This window comes from Anomaloglossus baeobatrachus, chromosome 2, assembly GCF_048569485.1.
Source record: "Anomaloglossus baeobatrachus isolate aAnoBae1 chromosome 2, aAnoBae1.hap1, whole genome shotgun sequence".
NCBI classification, from domain to species: domain Eukaryota; kingdom Metazoa; phylum Chordata; class Amphibia; order Anura; family Aromobatidae; genus Anomaloglossus; species Anomaloglossus baeobatrachus.
In genome coordinates this window covers 446685364-446709861 of record NC_134354.1, presented here as the reverse complement: position 1 = coordinate 446709861, position 24498 = coordinate 446685364, and the positions used below count along the sequence as shown (strand labels likewise).

Here is a 24498-nt window from a genome sequence, read left to right as displayed (position 1 = left end):
TTTCCAACTGGAGCAATATGTGCTTTGTACTCTCCACCTTAGAACAAAGAGGACTCTATGTCCTTCACTTTAGAGTTATCAGCACGCTCAACTCGCCACTTTAGGGCAATGAGCACATTTGGACAAAGAGGACTATTTGCTTTGCACCTCACGGTATTGGACGCTTTTTACTTTCCACCTTAGGGTTTGTTCAAAACAGCATTGCCCTTTGGTTCTTTATATAGGAAATAAAGGAAACTGAGTAAATTCAGCCGCATCCAATATTTTTAATTTAAAAAAATGGGTACCAACCAGATAAAATGTTGCCAGTTATGCAGTTTTTTTTAAAAAAAGTTCAATTGATAATAATACGTTTCTCCAAATAGATTAGTGTAAAACCAAGATCTGAAAAAAAAATGTTCAACTTTTTGTTTTTGTATTGTTTTCTTCAACCATTGTGAATCTAGCCTTATATACTCCAAAAGTAGGCATGGTAATAAATAACAGTATATGTTACTCCACATCCGAGTATTGTGCGATTCAGCAGACTCTAAAGCTGTACTGTAAAACTGTAAAGCGCCCTTTACTTTGATAAGTGTGATCCATTTCTCAGATCTAAATCAGAGAAGTCTCCTTGTTTTTCTGCAGGCCATTCAGCCTGCAAAGACACACAGGCATGGGAACAGCTCCATTGACTATAATAGGCATGAGTTCTATCTGTGAAGAACTCATAGATTAAAAATGGACGTTTCAAAGAACCCTAACAGCTGCTAGAATATGAAGTGAACCTTCGATTATTAAAAATAAAATATCTATGTGCCATTGCTTTTACCAGTCACATATAAGGAACTTTCCATGTATACTTGAATTAATAATGCAGGGACAAAGCTACGTTTAGTCTTGTGGTACATGTACCCTATGTGCTGGGGTGAGGGGCACATGGTTAGAGAAACCAATTAAATCTTTGCATGAAAGAAAGTCCCTACATTTCGTTGGGTGAGTTTTGAAGCACCATGCATGAAAATATGTTCTGTATAGGAATCTTTGGCTCCTTTTAACCCTCCTCATCATAATACCATGGCTTCCCCCCTCATGCTTTACTAAGTGAACATGCTAATCTTCTAGGTGGGAACTAACTACGTCATCGATTATTAGTGAAAAGTGATTGAATAGAATGATTACGTTCCCTCATTAAACGCCCATGTCAAGTACATTACTCAATAATGATAAAACCCCATTTTTCTTACTGTTCATTTACACGTGAAATCTTTACATATGGCAAATATCTGTCGGGCAGTTTAAAAGGGTATCAAGAAAAAAATTAATTTAGATATGTAAAAGGCTTTTTATGTGCAGAAATACTGACAATTACTCAACCCCTCCCCACATTTATGCAGTTTATTTTATATTCATGCATGTTAAACTGAAATCTTAATACTAAGAAAATAATATTCTTTTTCCTATGGTATATATACTCTTTAGCCTTTACTGACATATTCTATACATATGTATATTTACTAACTGATTCCTAAGAACAGAGGGTTTTAGATAAATGAAGTCCCCACCATTAATTCCAAAGGCAATCAGTCATTACAAGAACATGATGAAAAGTACTTCAAACATGAAAGCAACTTCTCTAAACCTTTAGTTAAACCTGCTGGAGGCCATATTTATAAATTCATCTAACACCAGGTCAGCCACTAGCAGCCTACCCTAAGCTTTCTTCACCACTTACTGTCTCGTTCATACTACTTTGTTAGACGTGTAAACAGTTTTCACTTTTACTCACTGACGTCTCACTCACATTTGAACAAAAGTGCAAATAACTTTCTTAAAATGTCCATTATTATTCTTACAAAAATTCAAGAAATTTCAAGTATTTTTTCAGCATTTCTCTTTTCATTGTATGTTCACTATCCCTTAGTTCAAGTCAATATCAATGGAGATCACTGCATCATACATGTCTGGATGTCTGCAAGATTGTATCTATGTGAACAGATCCTAAGAATCTAAGTTCTGAATTTGCGGAATAGCCAATAGATGAGCATAGTCAAGAGATCTTTCTCTTTATTTTATGCTGGTTCATCTTTCAAAGAGTGATCAATTGTTACCACATACTTCGAGACACAGCATTTACTTAAATTTGACAAAACTGGATGTAGAAGAATTGCTTTGCATCTTCTTTCTATTTTAAGAAGTAAAATTGTGAAGACAAATAGGTTGTGCTTGTAATATTGCAGTGATACATTTTTAGACATTTTGATCTAATTAGTGGGTCTTTAATTGGGGCCTCTAATTGATGGCATATCCATAGTATAGACTAAAACTGTATGATCATTGGGGGATCTAGACCTTGGTGACAGATTAAAGGACTGTGACTAGTGTTGAGTGAGTAGTTAACTATTCGTACTCACTATGCTGTTAGCGAGAACTGTCTGCTACTCGTTACAAGTAGCGGGCACAATGTAAGTCATTGGGAAATACTCGCTAAGTAACGAGTAACTCGACAGTAGTACTTTTCGTGCAAGTAGCGAATAGTACGGCTTTCGGGTTACTCTCTACTTAGCGAGTATTTCCCATTGACTTATATTGTGCCTGCTACTCGTAACGAATATGCGAGTAGCGGACAGTACTCGCTAACAGCATAGCGAGTATTAATAGTTAACTACTCAATCAACACTAACTATGACACTTGGTAATGCACTGTGGAATCTTCTTTCTTTATCCAGTGCAATATATACTGACATGTATTTCTATGGTACTGCAGCTCGTACAGCAGTTTTGCAAATTTAATGAGGTTAACCAGTACTTTAACATTGATAGTCTATCCATAGGATAGGTCATCAATGTCTGATTGCGCAACCTTCCGATTAGCTGTTCTTGATCCCGGTGGCAGCAGCCAGCTGGAAATGCTCAGTTCTGGAGCTACCCCATGAACTGATAGTGGATATGGCCGGGTACAGAACATTCGCCTCCTATTCAAATCACTAGGAGGCAGATGTTTAGTACCTGGCCGCAGCCGCTATGAGAAGATGGAGTAGCTTCAGAAGTGAGCATGTCCAGCTGTCTGTCTGCTGCTGGGACTGAGAACAGCTGATTGGCAGGGGGTGTCGGGTGTCGGACCCCGGCCAAGCAGACTCTGATGACCTATCCTAACAATAGGCCATGAAAGTAAAAGTAGTGGCCAACCTCTTTAAAACCTTGCACAACACCTTTATTCAGGCATTGGTACACTTCTCTGACTTTATTTACACATACTGTTTCTTTACTAGTGAAAAACAAGATGATGGTTAGGTAAAATCTATAATAAATAATTTATTTACTATTATCATTGCAGAAAAGACTTGGTCATTTAACACTCAACAAGCTAATTGACTGAATGCCTTACATTAAATGGGTTAACCAGTGGAAACAAGTAATCACCTGTCCTTGGGAAGGATGATAACTTACTGATCTTTGGGTGTACCACCACTGGAACTTGCTCCGATCGGCAATGCGAAGAATTTTTATCACCTCACCATTACAAAATGTAGTGAACAATCGGATGCCTGATCGCCAGTGCATTTATTCTCTATGAAGCATTTGGAGATAGAGGACAGAGATCAGGAATCCCACAGGGAATGAATGGAACAGCAGTCGAACGTAGGCACAGGAGCTCCACCCGAAAAAGGATAATCATTTCCCATTCTGCAAATCGGTGTGGGAGCCAGTGGTCGAACCCCCACTGATCAACAACTTATCACCTATACTGTGAAAAGCTGATAATTTATTTTCAATGAACAACCCCTTTAAGTGATTTCCCCATAGTGGTATGGTGACATCGTTAGTGCCAACTTAGAGTAAGGGCAGTTGAAAAGCCTGTAACAAGTAACATTGAAAACTGATTGCTGTATTTTTCCAAGTTTTGACAGGTTTGATCATTTACTGGACTTATAATTCTGATTACTGTATATATCTACTGGCAACAAGATAGTAAAAAAAAAACATTTAGCGCTAACCATGTTTAGTTTTATGGATGTTACTATTCCTTTGGCCATTATGTCAATGATAAAACAAGTCAAAACCACAGGAACAAAAATATATACCATGGCAAGAGTGCATATGCCACGTGTACAGCATAGGAGGACCCTGCTCCTTATTGCCTACTAGATTGCATGTAATGGGCTATTGTAATTATTCCCAAGGCTAACTATTACTGGTAAAACGGCACACCAATGAGGGGTTTACCAGGGTGCCATAAAGAAGGTACTATGTGATGACAAAGGAACTGTGGGAGAACAAGGGGTCAATATAGTTCTTACACAGGGACCTTCCATTGTCTATATCCATCCATGCTATACATCATCTACAGTAATTATTATTTTCTATACTAAAATGATTATTTTAATCTTTTACTCCGAAAATCAGTGCACAGTACAAAAAGTGTGTTCTCATCTGTTTACAATATTACATTGTGCTCACTTGCAGTTGTCACAGTTTCATTCATAATGGCACTTCCATTGGGTATAGTGGGCATTAACAATTCGTTTTTTTACCGATTAAAAAGGCTTTAGAGAAAGCACCTTATGTAGTATAGATAGCGAGTGCAAACTTTACAAATCTATTTATCCATCATAAAACTTTAGTATCATAAGCAGGACTATTTTAGAAAAGCATTTTCATCCAAACAGCCTGAATTTTTCTACAAAGGGTGGCTGGGAAGGGTGGCACAACATTGTCGCACCATTTATCATCAACCTTAGCTGTGCCATATAGCTTATATTCCAGTCGGCTCATTGACGACAAGCAATTCTTGGCTTGCAGACCTTTACCATCAAGAGCCGGTGTTACCCTTCAAGATCTGATTGGCCTTGCAGTCAAAACATTAGTGAGTAGGAAAAGAAGAATGAATGCTACAGTATTTTAAAATTTTTAGATTAGAAAAAACTTTAAAAATGTACTTAAAAAAATGTACAAAAAAAAGAAATTTGAGGCTGCTGAGTATTATAATGGTCATGGTCAAGTATTACTGTGATGCAGAACAGGACGATGGTATTCACAGAATACAATTACCTATTAACCCTCTAAATTCTTTATATTTCTCTTGTGTGCTGCAACACATTATTTAGGAGCGCTACGCACACTCTCCAGGATTTCTAATGCCTTTATTCATTGGCTGCATATCCAATTTTTGTTTAATAATCCTATGTACAATTTTATCAAAAATAGGTTATATACATCCTTTTTAAGTACTTTGAAAGTTTGCTCTATTATTTGAATTCCTAATGTACAAAAATAGGTATTTTTCAAGAATTAGTTCTTCTTTTTATCTGCTTATTTCCCAGGGAAGCACTTCAGCAAAGTTTTTTTTTCATTTTTTTACAGTTTGAGTTTCCCATAGCAATACTTTCCCATTGACTTATCCCTTAAAGTGGTTTTGTTAGATTACTGATATACAATAACTACATTTTAAAGAAAACAATAGCTTAGGTAAACACAAGTTTCCGTTATTCTTAATAAGAAATTGCACTAGTATTTTATTTTGTCCATTTTCACCTTTTTCAGTGTTTTTAGATGTCCTTAACGCTCACAGCACCCTGCAATATTTTTTTGAAAATTAATATTGTTTTTTTTTAATTATCAGGCAGGTATTTTATTCTGAAAAGTTCATTGGAAATAAATACAAACCAATGTTTCGTAAGTCATACTAACTGGACACAGTCCTGGAGCAGTATATCTGGTGTGCAGACATCCATTCTTTTCCTTATTGGGCTGGCACATAAATTATTAAATGGTGGCAATGTCTCAGTTTCTTCATTTCTGGCAATCAATCTGTTCCAGATAAACCATAAAGTCCTACGTTGAGCTCTGTGAAGATCTGTCATCATGAGGACTGCCATCTGAATTCTCTGTCTCCCCTTCAGAAATGGCCTGCATTGGGGCGTTATATAATCGGCACCTAACACTGTAACGGCTGCTGCTTGCAGCAGGAGGCACTCGGGACCTTCCGACCCTAGAAGCTGCTGACATGGTCTTTATTGTGAATCCTTCAGATATTACCCGAGGAGAACATGGTGATAATGGTGAAAAAGCATCGCTACCAGGTGACAACTGGCCAGGTTCTTCGCAGCCAGGGGAGTCAAGAGGCAAATCCCCAATTGACTTGGGAGTTACTGGACTCTTCAGTATTTCAGTAGCTGACATACGGTAACTGGTATCTGACCTGCTTCCCTTTTTCAAGAGGAGCAGCTTAAATTCTTCATTTGATGTATTTGATTTTTTAGCATTCCTGTAGATTTGTCCTGCAGACCTCTGGGAACTTGCTGGTGTAGCTGGTTGGGGTGGTGGTACAGGTGAAGCTTTTGATTTGCTTTTTACACCAGTCTCTCCGGAATCTTTCCTGCCCAAAATTTTCCTTTTGGATCTGTATTAACACACACAAGTAAAAACATTGACATTGCAATAATAAAAAGTTAATATAATGCTATACTAACATGTATTTACGGTATTTATTGTAAGTAATAATGAAAGCATATATTGGACTTTCATTACTACTTACAATAAATATATTTCTAAGGATATATTCAACTTTATTATATACAGTTTATACTTTTTTAGTATATACCTGTTTCAGAATGAGCATTCCATTTGTTATGAATAATGTTGAGCGAGTAGTTAACTATTCATACTCGCTATGCTGTTAGAGAGTTTTGTCCATTACTCGCATATTCGTTGAGTAGCGGGCGCAATATAAGTCTATGGGGAATACTCGCGAAGTAGTGAGTAACCCGAAAGCCGTACTACTCGCTACTCGCACGAAAAGTGCGGCTTTCGGGTTACTCGCTACTTAGCGAGTATTTCCCATTGACTTACACTGTGCACGTTTCATAGTTTCATAGTTTTTAAGGTTGAAGGGAGACTCTAAGGTGGGCTTTGCACGCTGCGACATCAGTAACAATGTGTTACCGATGCTGCAGCGATAGTCCCGCCCCCGTCGCACGTGCAATATCTAGTGAAAGCTGCCGTAGCGATTATTATCACTACGGCAGTTTCACATCCACTCACCTGCCGTGCGACGTCCCTCTGGCCGGCGACCCGCCTCCTTCCTAAGGGGGCGGGTCGTGCGGCGTCACAGCGACGTCACACGGCAGGCGGCCAATTGAAGTGGAGGGGCGGAGATGAGCAGGATGTAAACATCCCGCCCACCTCCGTCCTTCTCATTGCAGCCGGCGGCAGGTAAGGTGAAGTTCCTCGCTCCTGCGGCTTCATACACAGCGATGTGCACCTCATACACAGCGATGTGCACAACATCGCACCTGTCGCTCCATCGGCATTATGGAAATGTCGGAGGCTGCAGCGATGATACGATAACGACGCTTTTGCGCTCGTTCATCGTATCAAAAAGGTTTTACACGTTGCGATATCGACTGCGACGCTGGATGTGCGTCACTTTCGATTTGACCCCATCAACATCGAACGTGCAATGTCGCAACGTGCAAAGCCGTCCTAAGCCCATCTAGTTCAACCCGTAGCCTAACATGTTGATCCAGAGGAAGGCAAAAAAACCCCAATGTGTCAAACAGCTCCAATGGGGAAAAACCCAAATTCCTTCCTGACTCCACATACGGCAATCAGACTAGTTCCCTGGATCAACACCCTGTCATAAAATCTAATATACATAACTGGTAATATTATATCTTTCAAGAAAGGCGTCCAGGCTCTGCTTAAATGTTAGTAGTGAATCACTCATTACAACATCATGCGGCAGAGAGTTCCATAGTCTCACTGCTCGTACAGTAAAGAATCCTCGTCTGTGATTATGATTAAACCTTTTTTTCCTCAAGACATAGCGGATGCTCCCGTGTTCCAGTCGCAGGCCTAGGTGTAAAGAGATCTTTGGAAAGGTCTCTGTACTGTCCCCTCATATGTTTATACATTGTGATTAGATCCCCCCTAAGCCTTTGTTTTTCCAAACTAAATAACCCCAAGTTTAATAACCTGTCTTGGTATTGCAGCCCACCCATTCCTCTAATAATCTTGGTCGTGCTTCTATCTACCTGTAAGATTATTGTTATGGTTGCTGCGAGCACTGGAGACTATGTCCAGATTTCTTGCTACTGCACATGTGCGAGCGCCGGAGACTAAGTCCTATCTTGGAGCCATTGCACATGTGCGGGTGACATCATCGCTGACACGAGGTCACATGTCTCTGACACCTTCTATGCCGATTGGTCGCTGGTCATGTGCTTGTGACGCCTTGCTCGGTGATAGGCCAGCATGACGTTACTCCTGTCGTTCTGGCAGCGGATTGGCTCTGGTGTCCTCCATCTTGGATGAGGCACAGAGTCTATATAAGACCCTGACACACGCCGCATGGCGCTCAGTCCTCTTGGTTCATGCATAAGAGTAGACGCTCTGTGCGCGTTCCTCTAGGCATTCCTCTGTCTATGCTAGGTGAGCGCTACCGGCAGGGTAGCGTTCTTATACCTTACAGCTTCGGCTGCTGTCCGTATCCTTACCTCTTAGGGGAGCGGACATAGGCAGGTGCCTGAGGCACATGGTCTGGCTGGGCCTTGTGATTCGACTCGTAGGTGGACGTTGCCGCTAGGGTAACGTTCCTTATACTGCGTCTGGCAGTTGTTCGTATCCTCGCACACTAGGGGAGCGAACAGAGGTAGGAGCTTTGTGCGGCTTACGCTGCTGTTCGTCTCTTTTGCACCACTAGAAGAGCGGACCTAGGCAGGTGCCATATCTAGTGGTTCGTGTCCTCGCACACTAGTGGAGCGAACGCAGGTAGGAGCTTTGTGTGGCTTACGCTGCTGTTCGTCTCTTTTGCACCACTAGAAGAGCGGACCTAGGTAGGTGCCATTTCGCACACATTGCCTTTGTCTCTGTGATTATTAACAGAGATCATTCCACACACCCTCCAAGTAAGGGAGGAATTGCTTTACTTACTTATTATATCCTTCTGTGAGTTAACAGAGGTATTGCACTCTGTCATAGTCTGCAGCAAAGTCTTTGCACGGTGGACCCTGACTGTCTGATACTCCTTTAGGTTATTATCAGACAGCCCCCCGTAACAATTATGCTATTTATAACCTTCTATACTTTTGCTATCAAGAAAAGCATCCATTCCTCTCTTAAATTCATTCAGTGAGTTGGCCACCACCACTTCCTCAGGAAGAGAGTTCCAGAGCCTCACTGCTCTTGCCGTGAAGAACCCTCTTCTATGCTGATGTAGGAATTTTCTTTCCTCCAATCGAAGAGAATGCCCCCTTTTTCTTGTCACAGTCCTTGGTACAAACAGATCATGGGAGAGATCTCTATATGGCCCTCTGATATATTTGTACATATTTATTAGGTCTCCCCTAAGTCTTCTCTTTTCTAGAGTAAATAGACCTAATTTTGATAACCTTTCCGTGTATTGTAATGCACCCACTCCATTTATTATTTTAGTAGCCCGCCTCTGAACACTTTCAAGTTCAGTAATGTCTTTCTTGAGCACCGGCGCCCAAAATTGCACACAATACTCCAAGTGTGGTCTGACGAGTGATTTGTACAGAGGGAGAATGATGTTTTCATCTCGTGCCCCCAGACCTCTTCTAATGCATCCAATCACCCTATTTGCTTTGGTGGCTGCTGCCTGACACTGGGCACTCCAATTTAGCTTCTTATTGACTAAGATGCCTAAGTCTTTTTCCATGTCTGATTTCCCCAGCAGTTTCCCATTTAGTAGGTAATCGTAGCATCTGTTTCTCCTTCCCATGTGCATAACCTTACATTTATCAGTGTTAAACCTCATTTGCCATTTTTCAGCCCAATTCTTCAATTTACTCAAATCCATCTGTAGTTGCAAACTGTCCTCCTTTGTGTTAACTACCTTACATAGTTTTGTATCATCTGCAAATACTGATATTTACTCTGTAAACCATCCACCAGATCATTAATAAATATATTAAATAGTAGGGGGCCCAATACAGACCCCTGTGGCACCCCACTAGTAACGAATATGCAAGTAGCGGACAGTACTCGCTAACAGCATAGCGAGTACAAATAGTTAACTACTTGCTCAACACTAGTTATGATATACCGTTGTTGGTATGCTAAATTGTAGCCTGATGCTTCCTTTCTTTGCCATGAAGGACTGATATCCTCAGACACTTTTTTCTGGTACCCATAGCACCATTCATGACTTTTGATCCAAAAGGAGATATATAAAGCTCTACACAAATCAAAACACCTATTCTTGAGGGTGGCACAAATGCATATTTATCCTGATTTTGTGAACAGTTCTTTAAGTAGATGAAACTTAATCCCTTGCGAATGTAGGACATAATAATACATCATATGTTTGATCACCCTGCAAGGAGTGGGCTCAAGAGCCGAACCAGCACCATAACTGGCAGATGAGTGCAACAGAATAGCAGCAACTGAGATTACTTTAATCACTTCTGGCTAACTTTTTAAATGCTGCTGTCAATCTTGCCATCAGTATCTAAATAGCACAACTACAAATTAAAAATCATTTTCATTATATACTGTTATACAGTAGCATTTCAGTGCATAGAACAAGTGATCAAACACGTTCATTTAAATCCAATAGAAGGACTAAAAAATTAATTAAAAGGGGCCATGTTAGGTTTCCAGTGCACAGAGAACCATGAGCAGATCTGGGTGCATATCTGGAATCCCTCTCTAACTATCCCAGCATCTAGTAGCATAGATAAAGAGATATTTAGAAAAAGTATTTCTAAAGATCCTTTATGAAATGATAATGAGGGCAGTGACTAATTGCAAGGGCGTTAGTTCCCTGGCTAGTTGGCCCACTTAGCATGTGGGCTCACTGTCCATGATCTGAAGTCGCCCGCACTTCTGACCACAGAGACTCACTACCCATCATCTGAAGTCGCCCACACTTCCACTTATGTGCACTACTCAGAAGCCGGGTGTATGTGTCCCGGCTACAGAGAGGAGAAGTGCGCATGACCAGAAGTGCGGACGACTTCAGATCATGGACAGTGACAAAGAAGCTGAAAGCTGATTGTGAGGTAAATCCGGAGATATGACGATAAATCATGACATTCAAGTCATGTCAGGAAGCCCTCTCCTGGTGTCACTACCCCCTTCCCTTCACACAACTGGTTTAGCAACAAATCCATGGCCATGTCCTGTGATATGGAAATTAGGCGGCTTTAGGACAATGGACACAGGATGACTCCCTGCCGTCACCCTGTAGTAGGAGCTGCTAGCTAGTTAGCAAGGCTATGGAAATAGCCAGACAGAACGACTCCAGTAAAAAATGGTTCATATCTCGCAAGCCATATTTCCGATAAATATGGCAACCATAAAAATGGTGTCTCCGCATGTGGACGATGCCGGCACCCCCTTTTTATGGGAACAGGACATTGGGAAATGCCCCAGGCGTGATATCAGCCAATGGGGAACTGGCAGACAGGTCATGAGTCCCCTCGTTCTGTAGCTAAATTCATAACTGTCACAATGAGAGCATTGGCGTCTGCCTACGACGCTCCCAGGCAAAGTTATAGCCAAAATCCCCTTTGCTGGATAATTCTGATCCATGCAGGGGGAGTGGCAGTGCTTCCCTGTGAGGTCACTAAGGTAGGAGGGGACCTGGATTGCCCAGGTTGATAACCCTACTTCGGCCATTTTCCAGCGTTCTTCTGCTCGGGGGCCTGGTTGGGACAGACCTGTGAGAGAGTTCCTGGAAACCTGGTCTACAGCGCCCCCCTGTGGCCAGACGCACAAGGTAACTGATTGAATTGCATACCTGTTGTAAACCATGCTTTATCTGTAACTGTACTCTGACATAACTGTATATTCTGTAGATTCCCTATTGTATATATTGTAGTTTCTAGTGTGCTTTAGGCGATTAAATTATATAATTAATCTTGGGCTGTTCTGTTATCTCGATCTGGAATCCCACGTCTGTGTGTTCGGCTAATAGTTACCGTGAAGCGGTTGGTGGCAGCGAGTTGTGCCAAGGATTATTGTGGGGAGGCCAGTGAGACTCGGGAAGATATTATATATTCCGCCCGCGGAGGTCGGGGGAATATATACCTTACTCTCACCGGGGACCCTTCAATAATCGGCATAAGTAGTATAGCGGCCCCCTTGCTTATTGTCGGGCAATTCCATAATTGGCCTGACTATAAGAGGGGCGCTAGAGAGCGCGTCACGTGCTCTGTCTGTCGGTCGGGAGGTATAAAGGAGGGGTGACACCCCCTTGCTACCCCCCGATTGTGACGTACTGGTAGCCAGCGCGGGGGATTTCTGAGTGACCCCCCCGGTGGTTTGTGACATATTGGTGGCAAGCGGTGGGATCGAGATAATAGTGTGTGTGAGTGTGAGACCCATACTCCCAGACACTAAAGACTGCCTGCAGCAGCTGTGGCTGCTGGGGTCTTCAGACTAGCTCAACACTAGAGTGTCAGAGTGCAGATACTGTAAGGTGTGTGGAGGCATCAGGTGTCAGTTCTGTGTCAGTGACCAAAAGTCTGCAAGAATGGCTGAGAGCACCAGGAGCAAAGCCAAAGGAATGGCCGATGCTCAGGCCAGAGACGATGAGGAGGTTGTCCACGAGTCCTCCAGGAGCTCGACGCCAGAAAACAGCTCTGCAGAGGACATTGCACAACCGGGCACTGCTGGACAAGATGAGGAGCAGCTCGCCCAAGGGTCCTCAACGAGCCAGACGCCAGCCCTCCGCTCTGCAATGGACAGTGAAGCACCAGGCTCCGCAGCGGGCCGCAGATCACCACGTGCCATTCCACCGAGCCTGGGAGGCTCGGATAGCCTTCTTCAAATGGCTATGGCCCTACGCCAGGCTGGAGACCGGGAGGGCTACAAGGAACTCATGGCCGAGCGTGAGCGGCAAGCAGCGCGTGAAGAGCGCCAGGCAGAGCGTAACTACCAGCTGCAGCTAGCTCAGCTCCGGCCCTCATCAGCCACCCGTGACCTTCCAGACACCAAACTTCCAAAGGTCCGTGTTGAGGACTTCCCAGTGCTGGAGAAGGATGGAGACTTGGACTCTTTCTTGACTGCTTTTGAACGGACTTGCTTGCAGCATCATCTGAACAAGGACCAGTGGGCCAAATACCTGACCCCCCGTTTAAGGGGTAAGGCCCTGGATATCCTTGGGGACTTGCCTGCTGAGGCGGATCAGGGCTACGACACCATCAAGCGGGCCCTGATCCAACAGTACAACCTCACCCCGGAGTCCTACCGCAAGAAGTTCCGGACGCTGCAGAAGGGACCAAAGGACTCCTGGGCTGACCACCGGCGGGCACTTGCCCGAGCTGCCGACCACTGGACCCAAGGCCTGCAGCTTTCCACCGGACCGGAGATCCTGGACTTGTTCATCACGGAGCAACTCTTGTGGAACTGCCCTGAGGATCTCCGCCAGTTCATCCGAGACCAGAAGTCAAAGGGATCCACGGCTACAGCTGCCCTGGCAGATGACTACACCAACAATCGGGCTCCTGAAGCCAGGAGAGCAGCCACCAGCAGCACCTGGAGAGGGGGTAAGATGAACTCTGCGACTGCCCCACCTGCCCCTAGACTGCAGGGGGTGTCCCCCTCAACTCCCCTCTCCAGGCCCGTGGCAGAGCCAAGACGGTGCCACCAGTGCAACCTACCTGGACACTTCAAGGCCATGTGCCCTCAGCGTCCCAAGGCCCCGGCTCCGTCCCCGTCCCAAGGGCCGCCCAAGGTGTATTGTGTGGGTGGGGGTGGTGGTAGGTCCCTGGACAGCTTCCAACCTGTCACCGTCGGCCGGTCTGTGACCATAGGACTGCGAGACAGCGCCTCGGAGGTGACTCTGGTGCGGCCTGAGATGGTGTCCCCCCAAGACTTGATCCCTGGAAAAACCCTCGCTGTCTCCGGGATTGGAGGCATTGACCCGGCGCTGCCTGTTGCTGACATTTATGTGGACTGGGGCGCAGGGCGAGGGGTGAGGGAGGTGGGGGTAACTGATCGGATCCCTGCGAACGTGCTACTTGGGACAGATTTGGGGCAGATAACCTCCCAGTTTGGGCCCCAACCAAGGGCTGAACCTTCAGCCCGTACTGACATGACTCCTAACAATGTTAATGTGTTATCTATGAATGATGTAAGGGAGGAGGGAGTGAACTCTGATATTTCTGCTTGCATAGACACCATAGACACACACACAGCTGCAGCTGTGACAGGGGAGGGGGTCAGAGAAAGGTGTGACAATGCCTCTACAAGTAACCAGCCTGTGAGCTGGGATCTGTTGCCCTCTGCAGGGATAAGCAGAGAGCAGGGTGCTGCAGGGGGAGGACCAGTGTGTGGGGTGGGGGCTACCACAGCAAATGTGGGGTCCCCAGAGATTTCACAGCGGGGTTCTGTTGCTGCAGGAGGGGAACAGGCAGGTGAGATTGGGGCCGGTCCAGGAGCGGAAGTGCTCCCAGGTAAGATCTCGGTGCAGGGTTCCCCCACAACCGGGGTGTCAGGAAGCCAGGTAGGTCTGCCTGAACCGGCGACTTGGTCAGGAACGGAGGAGGAGCAGGCACGACCCACGGTCGCAGCGGCTGTGGCCGCTGTCACCCGCAGTGGGAGTGCTGGAAGCCAAGGGGCCTCCCGGAGGTCCGATAGCTCTTCCCCTTCTGACCAAGTGGCAGCCGAGTCAGGTGGAGGCCAGGACACAGGTCCCGGGGTACTGACTGAAGATGTGACAGTCTCGTCGATTCTGGCCACATCTAGTCAGGGGTTTCAGGCAGCGTTAGAAGCTGACGACAGCCTGAAAGCTCTAAAGGAGCAGGCGGCACAGCCTCCCTCGGACTCGGACCCGGAGCGAGTGGTCTGGGACCAAGGACGGCTGTACCGGGCCACGGTCCAGCAGGGTTCACCGGAGGCGTGGCCCAGGGACCGACAGTTGGTGGTACCCTATCCGTTCCGGACGGAGTTGTTGCGGATCGCACATGAGATTCCGATGGCCGGACACCTAGGGATCGCTAAGACCAAGGCCAGGTTAAACCAGCATTTCTACTGGCCAAAAATGGGGGCCGATGTGGCTGCCTACTGCCGTTCGTGTGAAACCTGTCAGAGAGTGGGGAAGGCGGGGCCACGCCCCAAAGCCCCACTGGTATCTCTGCCAATCATCGATGAGCCTTTCAGGAGGGTGGCTGTGGATCTGGTCGGCCCGCTGGCCATCCCCAGCAGCTCCGGGAAACGCTTCATACTGACGGTAGTGGACTATGCCACCCGGTACCCAGAAGCAGTGGCCTTGTCGTCCATTCGGGCTGACAAGGTGGCCACCGCATTGCTGGAGATTTTCTCCCGAGTGGGTTTTCCCCAGGAAATGCTCACTGACCGGGGGACCCAATTCATGTCCCAGCTGATGGAGGCCCTCTGTAAGCAAGTCCAGGTGCGACATCTGGTGGCCAGCCCGTACCATCCACAGACTAATGGCCTGTGCGAGCGGTTCAATGGCACCTTAAAGCAGATGCTTAAGATGTTGGTCGACTCCCATGGGCGTGACTGGGAGCGGTATCTCCCACACCTGTTATTTGCTTACCGGGAGGTTCCACAGGCCTCAACAGGATTCTCACCGTTTGAGCTCCTGTACGGGCGACGTGTGCGGGGCCCCCTGGCTCTGGTGAAAGAGGCTTGGGAAGGGGATTTGGCCACCCCTGGAGTGTTGGTTATCGAGTATGTCATGCGCTTCCGGGACAAAATGCAGGCCTTGACGCAACTGGTACACGACAATATGGCTCAAGCCCAGGCTGATCAGAAGCGTTGGTACGACCAGAACGCTTGTGAGAGGACCTACCAAGTGGGTCAAAAGGTGTGGGTACTGGTCCCCGTACCACAGGACAAGCTTCAGGCAGCCTGGGAAGGCCCATACCTCGTGTACCAGCAGCTCAACCCTGTAACGTACCTGGTCACCCTGGACCCTGCCCGTGGAAGGCGGAAGCCCTTCCATGTGAACATGATGAAGGCACATCATGAGCGGGAGGCATGTGCGCTCCCCGTGTGCAACCTGCCCGAGGAGGGAGAAGCGGAAACCCTCTTGGATATGCTAGCCCAGGTTAGGGCAGGCGGATCCATTGAGGATGTGGAGGTTGGCCACCAGCTCTTGGAGGACCAACGGTCCCAGCTGTGGGCCACCCTACACCCCTTCCGGGGGTTGTTTACCAACCAGCCCGGAAGGACTGACTTGGCTGTCCATCACGTGGACACTGGGGATCATCCCCCGATCCGGCGTTCAGCATATCGGGTCTCCCTGGAGGTGCAGCAACACATGCGCCAGGAGATTGACGAGATGCTGAAGCTGGGGGTGATCCAGGCATCCAACAGCGCTTGGGCCTCGCCTGTAGTCCTCGTCCCTAAGAAGGACCGAACCACTCGGTTCTGCGTGGACTACAGGGGGCTCAATGCTGTCACGGTCGCCGATGCGTACCCAATGCCACGCATCGATGACCTGCTCGATCAGTTGGCCGGGGCTCAGTACCTGACCATCATGGATCTGAGCCGGGGATATTGGCAGATCCCCCTGACTCGCAAGGCCAGGGAACGCTCTGCCTTTATTACCCCATTTGGACTGTACGAGTCCACGGTGATGCCATTCGGGATGAGGAATGCCCCTGCCACTTTCCAGCGGATGGTCAACACCCTGCTCAAGGGACTTGAAGGGTACGCGGCCGCGTACCTGGATGACATTGCCGTCTTCAGTCCCACCTGGGAGGACCACCTAGAGCATCTAGCACAGGTGCTCAGGCGGATCCACCGGGCAGGTTTGACCATCAAGCCGGGAAAGTGTCAGCTGGCCATGAGCGAGGTCCAGTACCTCGGTCACCGGGTAGGTGGGGGAACGCTGAAGCCCGAGCCTGAGAAAGTGGAGGCCATCGCATCCTGGCCCACCCCCAGGACCAAGAAGCAGGTGATGTCCTTCTTGGGGACCGCTGGGTACTATAGGAGGTTTGTTCCATGCTATAGTAGCCTGGCAAAGCCCTTGACGGACCTCACCAAGAAGAAGCTGCCCTCTGCAGTCGATTGGACAATGGACTGCGAGACGGCCTTCCGGGCCCTAAAGGACGCCCTGTCCAGCCCGCCCGTGCTACAGGCAGCCGACTTCACGCGGCCGTTTGTAGTACAGACCGACGCCAGTGACTTCGGCCTCGGTGCGGTGCTCAGCCAGGTGGACTCTGCGAGCCAAGAGCACCCAGTCTTGTACCTGAGCAGGAAGCTGTTACCAAGGGAAGTGGCCTATTCTACAATGGAGAAGGAGTGCCTGGCCATAGTGTGGGCCCTGCAGCGTCTGCAACCCTATCTATACGGGCGCCACTTCATCGTGGAGACGGACCACAATCCCCTCAGCTGGTTGCACACCGTCTCTGGGACGAATGGGCGATTGTTGCGATGGAGCCTTGCGCTCCAGCAATACAACTTCACCATTCGCCACAAAAGGGGCCGTGACCACGGTAACGCAGACGGGCTGTCCCGACAAGGAGAGGTCGCGGACGGGCGCACGGGGGAACACCGGAGTGTGCTGCCCCCTAGCGCCCTCAAAAGGGGGGAGGTGTGAGGTAAATCCGGAGATATGACGATAAATCATGACATTCAAGTCATGTCAGGAAGCCCTCTCCTGGTGTCACTACCCCCTTCCCTTCACACAACTGGTTTAGCAACAAATCCATGGCCATGTCCTGTGATATGGAAATTAGGCGGCTTTAGGACAATGGACACAGGATGACTCCCTGCCGTCACCCTGTAGTAGGAGCTGCTAGCTAGTTAGCAAGGCTATGGAAATAGCCAGACAGAACGACTCCAGTAAAAAATGGTTCATATCTCGCAAGCCATATTTCCGATAAATATGGCAACCATAAAAATGGTGTCTCCGCATGTGGACGATGCCGGCACCCCCTTTTTATGGGAACAGGACATTGGGAAATGCCCCAGGCGTGATATCAGCCAATGGGGAACTGGCAGACAGGTCATGAGTCCCCTCGTTCTGTAGCTAAATTCATAACTGTCACAATGAGAGCATTGGCGTCTGCCTACGACGCTCCCAGGCAAAGTTATAGCCAAAATCCCCTTTGCTGGATAATTCTGATCCATGCAGGGGGAGTGGCAGTGCTTCCCTGTGAGGTCACTAAGGTAGGAGGGGACCTGGATTGCCCAGGTTGATAACCCTACTTCGGCCATTTTCCAGCGTTCTTCTGCTCGGGGGCCTGGTTGGGACAGACCTGTGAGAGAGTTCCTGGAAACCTGGTCTACAGCGCCCCCCTGTGGCCAGACGCACAAGGTAACTGATTGAATTGCATACCTGTTGTAAACCATGCTTTATCTGTAACTGTACTCTGACATAACTGTATATTCTGTAGATTCCCTATTGTATATATTGTAGTTTCTAGTGTGCTTTAGGCGATTAAATTATATAATTAATCTTGGGCTGTTCTGTTATCTCGATCTTGAATCCCACGTCTGTGTGTTCGGCTAATAGTTACCGTGAAGCGGTTGGTGGCAGCGAGTTGTGCCAAGGATTATTGTGGGGAGGCCAGTGAGACTCGGGAAGATATTATATATTCCGCCCGCGGAGGTCGGGGGAATATATACCTTACTCTCACCGGGGACCCTTCAATAATCGGCATAAGTAGTATAGCGGCCCCCTTGCTTATTGTCGGGCAATTCCATAATTGGCCTGACTATAAGAGGGGCGCTAGAGAGCGCGTCACGTGCTCTGTCTGTCGGTCGGGAGGTATAAAGGAGGGGTGACACCCCCTTGCTACCCCCCGATTGTGACGTACTGGTAGCCAGCGCGGGGGATTTCTGAGTGACCCCCCCGGTGGTTTGTGACACTGATGAATACAAAGCTCCGGGCATGCGTGGCTTTGTATCGCCCTACCATGATACTGGGCACTGTAAAGCAGGTTATCATGCCCACAGGGGGCATGTAAAGAACCCTTTCTGCCAGAATCTCTTTTCTTCCACTCGCAGTGAATGCCTCTGGTTCTTAGCATTGTCTTTGGAAGGAATAAGTCATGAGCCAGTTCTTTATATTGACCACACATGTATTTATACATATAAATGAGATCTCCTCTGAGACATCTTTTTTCTAAGCTAAACAAATCCAACTTTTTTAACCTCTCATATCGGAGGCCTTCCATTCCCTGTCGTAGTCTAGTTACCCGCCTTTGAACAGACTCCAAAGTCTGAATATCCTTTTGAAAATGTGGAGCCGAAAACTGGATCCCATATTCTAGATGTGGCCTTATAAGTGATTTATAAAGGAGTAGCAATACGTTGGGATCACGGGATCTAATTTTTCTTTTTATAAACCCTAAAATCTTGTTTGCTTTTGCAGCTGCTGCCTGACATTGAGTGCTGCTGCTCAGCTTACTTGTAACCAGAATAACCAGGGAACAGTCTTTCCTCTCTGTACATCCAGGTTAGCACCATAGCTGGTACGATATGTGCCCTTGGTACCAGTGAGAGCATCAATAAGCCAATTTGCTCAAGCTGTGGCATTTTTTATAAGACTTAAGACTGCAAACTAAAGATTTGCTGTAGGTGATAAAAACAAAGGATATTGTCCATAACCTATGCATGTTGTCATTCTTCAATGGATCAGCTGAAGAACTTGCATAAAATCAATGGTTTTTTTTACCTGTGGATGACAGCAAAAAGGTCCTCAGTGGTGCGGGGTTTGTTAGGTGATATAAAAACGTCGTCAGTGTCAGCCTGGCAATCCTCACTCATTGGTGATAAAAGTATGTCCTCGTTCATTGAGGAGTCTGCAGGAAAGAAAGAGATTTCCAGATATAGGTACTATCTCATACTGATGACCCATACTAAGGATAAGTTATCAAATGGCAAAAATTATTTCATAGTTATACAAACTATCTCTCCAGGAATGGAGACAAACTCTAGCGCAGCACCACCTATTGGAAGTAGCGATCCTAAAAGTCAAATGTGGATTTTTAACAATCCTTTGCATATGACCTAGGATATATAAGCCAGATCAGAATCCCAATTTGCAGACACGGTGTTTCGGGGTGCTTGCCCCTCGTCAGTCCATAGTTATAGTAATGGGCACTAGAGATTTGCTTGTATTACCAATAATTCTTTGAAATATCTTTAAAAGAGTCCTGTCACCAGGTCAAAAATGGCCAGTATTCCCGCTGTTCCCCTGAATATTCCGTCTTTGTTTTTATCTAAATCTACCATATGGTTCCAGACATATGAGACTTTTTATTTAGTAGCAAGTTTTATGATCTTTACCAAATGGGCAATACTCACAGAATTCTCTGGGGGAGTGTCTTCAGCCTGCTCCACATTATTACCCTGTAAGCCCCACCCCTTTGGTTAAACCATAAAAAGTAGCACAAAATAAAAAGGCTCACACGTATGAAACTGTAAGGTGGGTTTATATAAAAAGTAAAAAATTAAATACTCAGAAGAGCAGCAGTAATAAAAATAAGAGCAAAAACTGCCCGTTTTGACCTGGTGACACATCCTCTAAGCAAATCTCCTGGCAGATATATTTAAAATAAAATTATTAATGCGCCTAACTTAAAGGTCTATACTTAAGGCACAGCTATGAATGGCTGGAGTCCAATGTGTGGACTTTGTTCATCCCAATATAAAAATATTTCTAAAGTTAAAATCTGGAAACCAACCTTTCCATGAGATGTCCTCAATGCCTTCCAACGTGTCTTCCATTTTGCTGTCCTCTGAGGCACTTTTGGTTGGAATACCTGATACAGTTTCAGATTCCTGCTCTGGACATTCGTCACTGAGTGGATATAAAGTTGAGATCTCGGACTCAAAGCTGAGAGTATTTCCAGGCACTTTGTCATTGTTGCTTATGTCAGGTTCATTACTTGGCAATGGAGACACCTCAGCAGTCCTGTCTTTCACATCTACCCCGATTTTAGTTCTTTTGACAGTTTCGGATATGGTTATTGGTTCACAATTTATATGTGGCTCCTGTTCTGCTTTGAGTTGCCCTTCCTCTTGAGAATGACTCCTTTGTTCAGTAGCAACATCGATAATATTGGCAGAGTAATCTTGTACATATTTTGTAATGGTTTCTGGTTGTGCTGTGAAAATAGTTTCTTCTATAATATCTTCAGCCCGATATTTTTGATGTTTTTCTGGCTCAGTTTCTTTAGGTCTGCTAATTAAAGGTGCTGTCACTTCTGGTTTGTACAAACCATGGCCAGTAAAGAGAGCACTTCCTTGAAAAAACATTTCTGGGCTTGAGTCAACTGGTGATGCATCAATATATGGTAGCATGGCTTCCTCAGCAGAGAACTGGCGCAATATTGATTTCCTTAGCGCTGGCAAACTTATTTTTTCAGGTGGATAAGACTCCACAATTATTGTAGGATCTTGGGTACATAAAATATTAGTGCATTCTTTGTGCCTGGACTCCCTGTGTTGCTTGTTGACTGTCCTAAGATGAACAGATTTCAGCACTGATGGTGTTATGGCAAGGGCAGGTGATGAATTTGTATTAAGTTCATCCTCTGATAAATTTTGATTGACATGACTGAAAGCATGTACTTGTGGTCTGTATGGCAATGGTTTATGCAAGACATGAAGAGCACTTAGGTCAAGATGTGTAGGAGGTATAGCGGGAAATTCTAGTTCTTTGCCCCAAAAAATATTTCCACATTTCGATGGATGCTGTAAGGAGGACTTCCTTTCTGGGACCTTTGGTTTTCTTTTGCCACTACCAGGTGACAATGGTCCCGAAAAGAAAGGAGTGGGAAAGGATGAAGTAGGTGTTTCTGATTGGCTTGAGTAACCACTTGAAGGTGATGCTAACCCTGCCAGCTTTTCTGGTGAAGCTAATTTAAACTCATTCTCTACTGAAGGAAGGGAAGGAGTTGTGGCTCGAGATTCAGGCTGTGAATTTTGTGACTCTGAACTTTCTGGTGACTTGATGCATTCTATGACGGTAGTTCCCGTAGCAGTGCTTGAGTTTGATAAAGACCTATAAGGATCACTTGATTTCAAGTCATTGATGAGCCACAGATCTGCATAGTGATGCTGTTCACCTGCTTCATCTTTAAATGATGGAATATCTGGAGCGATAAATTGAGCACTCTTTAAATCATCTTCTTCCTGATCGACCCATGAAACATCCTGTTGATTTGGTGGAGAAAAGCTTTCCGACTTTGAAGGTGTATTTGAAATCTCAAGTGGCAGCATCATTTCCCTGGAGGTGTGAAGCATTTGCTGCGCACTGGTTATCTTTGGTTCTTTCATGTCAGAAACATCTGTGTCGTTATCAGAAAGTCTCAAAGATGAGCATCGTTTTGGTGGTGACGGCTTTGCCTTTGGTTTCTTAAATGAGATGTTCTGTCTTCCTTGTCTTCTGTGATCTATATAACGTTGCCAAACACAGTCTGAACTCATGGAAGAAACACCTATCTCTTGATCATTCTCAGTTCCTGACTGTGCATAGTTACAAATATAACTCCTGTTACTGTTGAGACCACAGTCAAAATGCATGGAGGTATAGTATCCTTCAGTGTCCACGGAAAAATGAGAACCTGTATCCGCTTTCTCTGATGCTGGCTTTTCAAGAAAACTATCATATGTGCCCATACTAGCAAAACTTGGGCAGCCAAGGCCATCTCCCTTGATGTGCTGTGGGCTAAAATCTTGACGGCATGATGCATCATGGTGATGGTGAAGATAATTCCATTCACTGTCACTTGTATTACTGTTATTTGGATCATCAAGCAAATCTGCTACTGTCGATGTAAAGGAGCTTGCCCTGTGGACTCTTATACTGTCTAAGTGGTCGTCATTGTATTGTTCAATGGTAAAGATATTAGAATCCTCACCAGCATGGGGAGCGGTGTTTAAAGATAACTCTGAATCACAATGTGAAGACCCAGTCAGTGGAGGAGAGGCTGCTGGTGGAATGGTTTCTGATGTCTGAGAGGGACATGTAGAACTGCTTCCACTCCAGTTTCCACTTGATGACTGATGATCATCTTTCTGATCCATGTGTGTACTCAATAATACTCCAGCAGTAGAAATTGAGTGAACAGGGCTTCCAAATGTGTCAGAATTTGAAGAAATGTCACAACTGCCTGAATCTGCCATTCTTGATAGTCTTGATCTACCTCTCTCTAATGGTGGACTATGGTGAGAATATGCTAAGCCTAGAGACTGGTGTTCTGGAGAGCACTGACCACTTAAGCTGTCTTCCTTGTTCTTAAGTGACCTCTCTGAGGTTATATAGCAATCATCTTTATAAGTTGTAGATGGAACACAGTCACGTTCATTGCTTGCTCTAGCACCTTCTCTAGGAAGACTACGAGAACGAATTCGATTAGAAACTGTTGTGGTGAACATTTGGTCTCCAGACTCTGTTAGTGCTGCAATGTTTCCTGCAGAATGAGAGAGTGAGGCAACACCTTGGCCCCTTTGAGCTCTGATTCTTCTCCTTGAGGGAGCAGCAATGAGAATGTCTTCAGTTTGGCACTCTGTATCTCGAGTTCCAGATCTCCTATTTGCAGAATTTGCAATATCAGGATTGGTATGAACTATAACATTTCGATCTCTTGCTACAGGGGACTCATCTGAATCTGAAAGGGAAAAAGAGTTTTAATTTATATATACACAAAACTTGTGCAGCATATTCCGCAATTAAAATAGGCAGTAAATACTGAAATTGTGAACAGAGCCTAAGAAAACTGGCCCGTGTCTGGTTCCCCATGTTTTTTTAATTTTATAATCGGCAAACAAACCGAGATAAAGAACCAATACCAAGTTATTCTATGAGGTTACTAGGTTTTTGTAACAAGATTTAACGGAGATATCCAAGCACTGTACTTTATTCATCAATCCCATTGACATCTGTTTCAATCAATGAAAATCTGCTCCATTTATTCCTGCTTTAATTTGTTTTTCTGCCTGGAACAACAGCTTTTACTATCTCATGAGTAAAATAAGTGTGATGCCATACAAATGCATCATTTCTTTTTATGCCTCTATAGTATCCTAAAAGACATCACATTACATTCTTATTTCATAAAAAGATTGGTTGCACGTCACCCTCAATAACATAGTACCATATTAGAACTAAAGAAAAACCTTGAAAGTAACGTGTAAGCACACAGACACAGGTTTAATTGTTTACGATCAGGCCATTTACCCCTATTCCTTACCAGGCAAATTTTTTCACAAGTGCAATTTAGGGCTCATGCACACGTAACTGCATAATATTCTGCAGCGATTTGACAGCACATGTTCGTGTCAAATCGCTGCAGAAACACTGCATAATGAATGCAGTATTTTTTTTTTAAAAAAAGCCGATTTCATGCGCTCGGGATGCTGCCTCCACCATAGGCCTCCGCCACACATCCGTGAAAACCACGTCCGTGTAAAAAGGGCCGTTTTTCGGGTCCGTTTTCCGTTTTTTAGGTCCGTTTTTATGGTATGTGTGGCCTGCGTGTGTATCCCGTATGCTAGCCGTATGTGTGTGTGGAATGTCCGTGTGTGCATGAGTGAAATAACTGACATGTGTGTGTGTTGTCC

General features: G+C 45.6%; 1 protein-coding gene across 2 annotated transcripts in view; it reads right to left on the bottom strand.

The window, feature by feature from the left end:
- Positions 1-2651: 2651 nt before the first annotated feature.
- NHS (NHS actin remodeling regulator) overlaps positions 2652-24498 on the bottom strand; it is a 332777-nt gene continuing 310930 nt past the window's right edge. For both annotated transcript variants that reach the window (XM_075336287.1, XM_075336288.1), the window contains 3 exons: positions 20616-23546; positions 19604-19730; positions 2652-6382 (listed from right to left, as the gene is read on the bottom strand). In XM_075336287.1, the coding sequence (XP_075192402.1) occupies positions 5815-6382; positions 19604-19730; positions 20616-23546 (3626 nt within the window). In that variant the 3' untranslated portion in view covers positions 2652-5814. The remainder of the gene's footprint in view (positions 6383-19603; positions 19731-20615; positions 23547-24498) is intronic.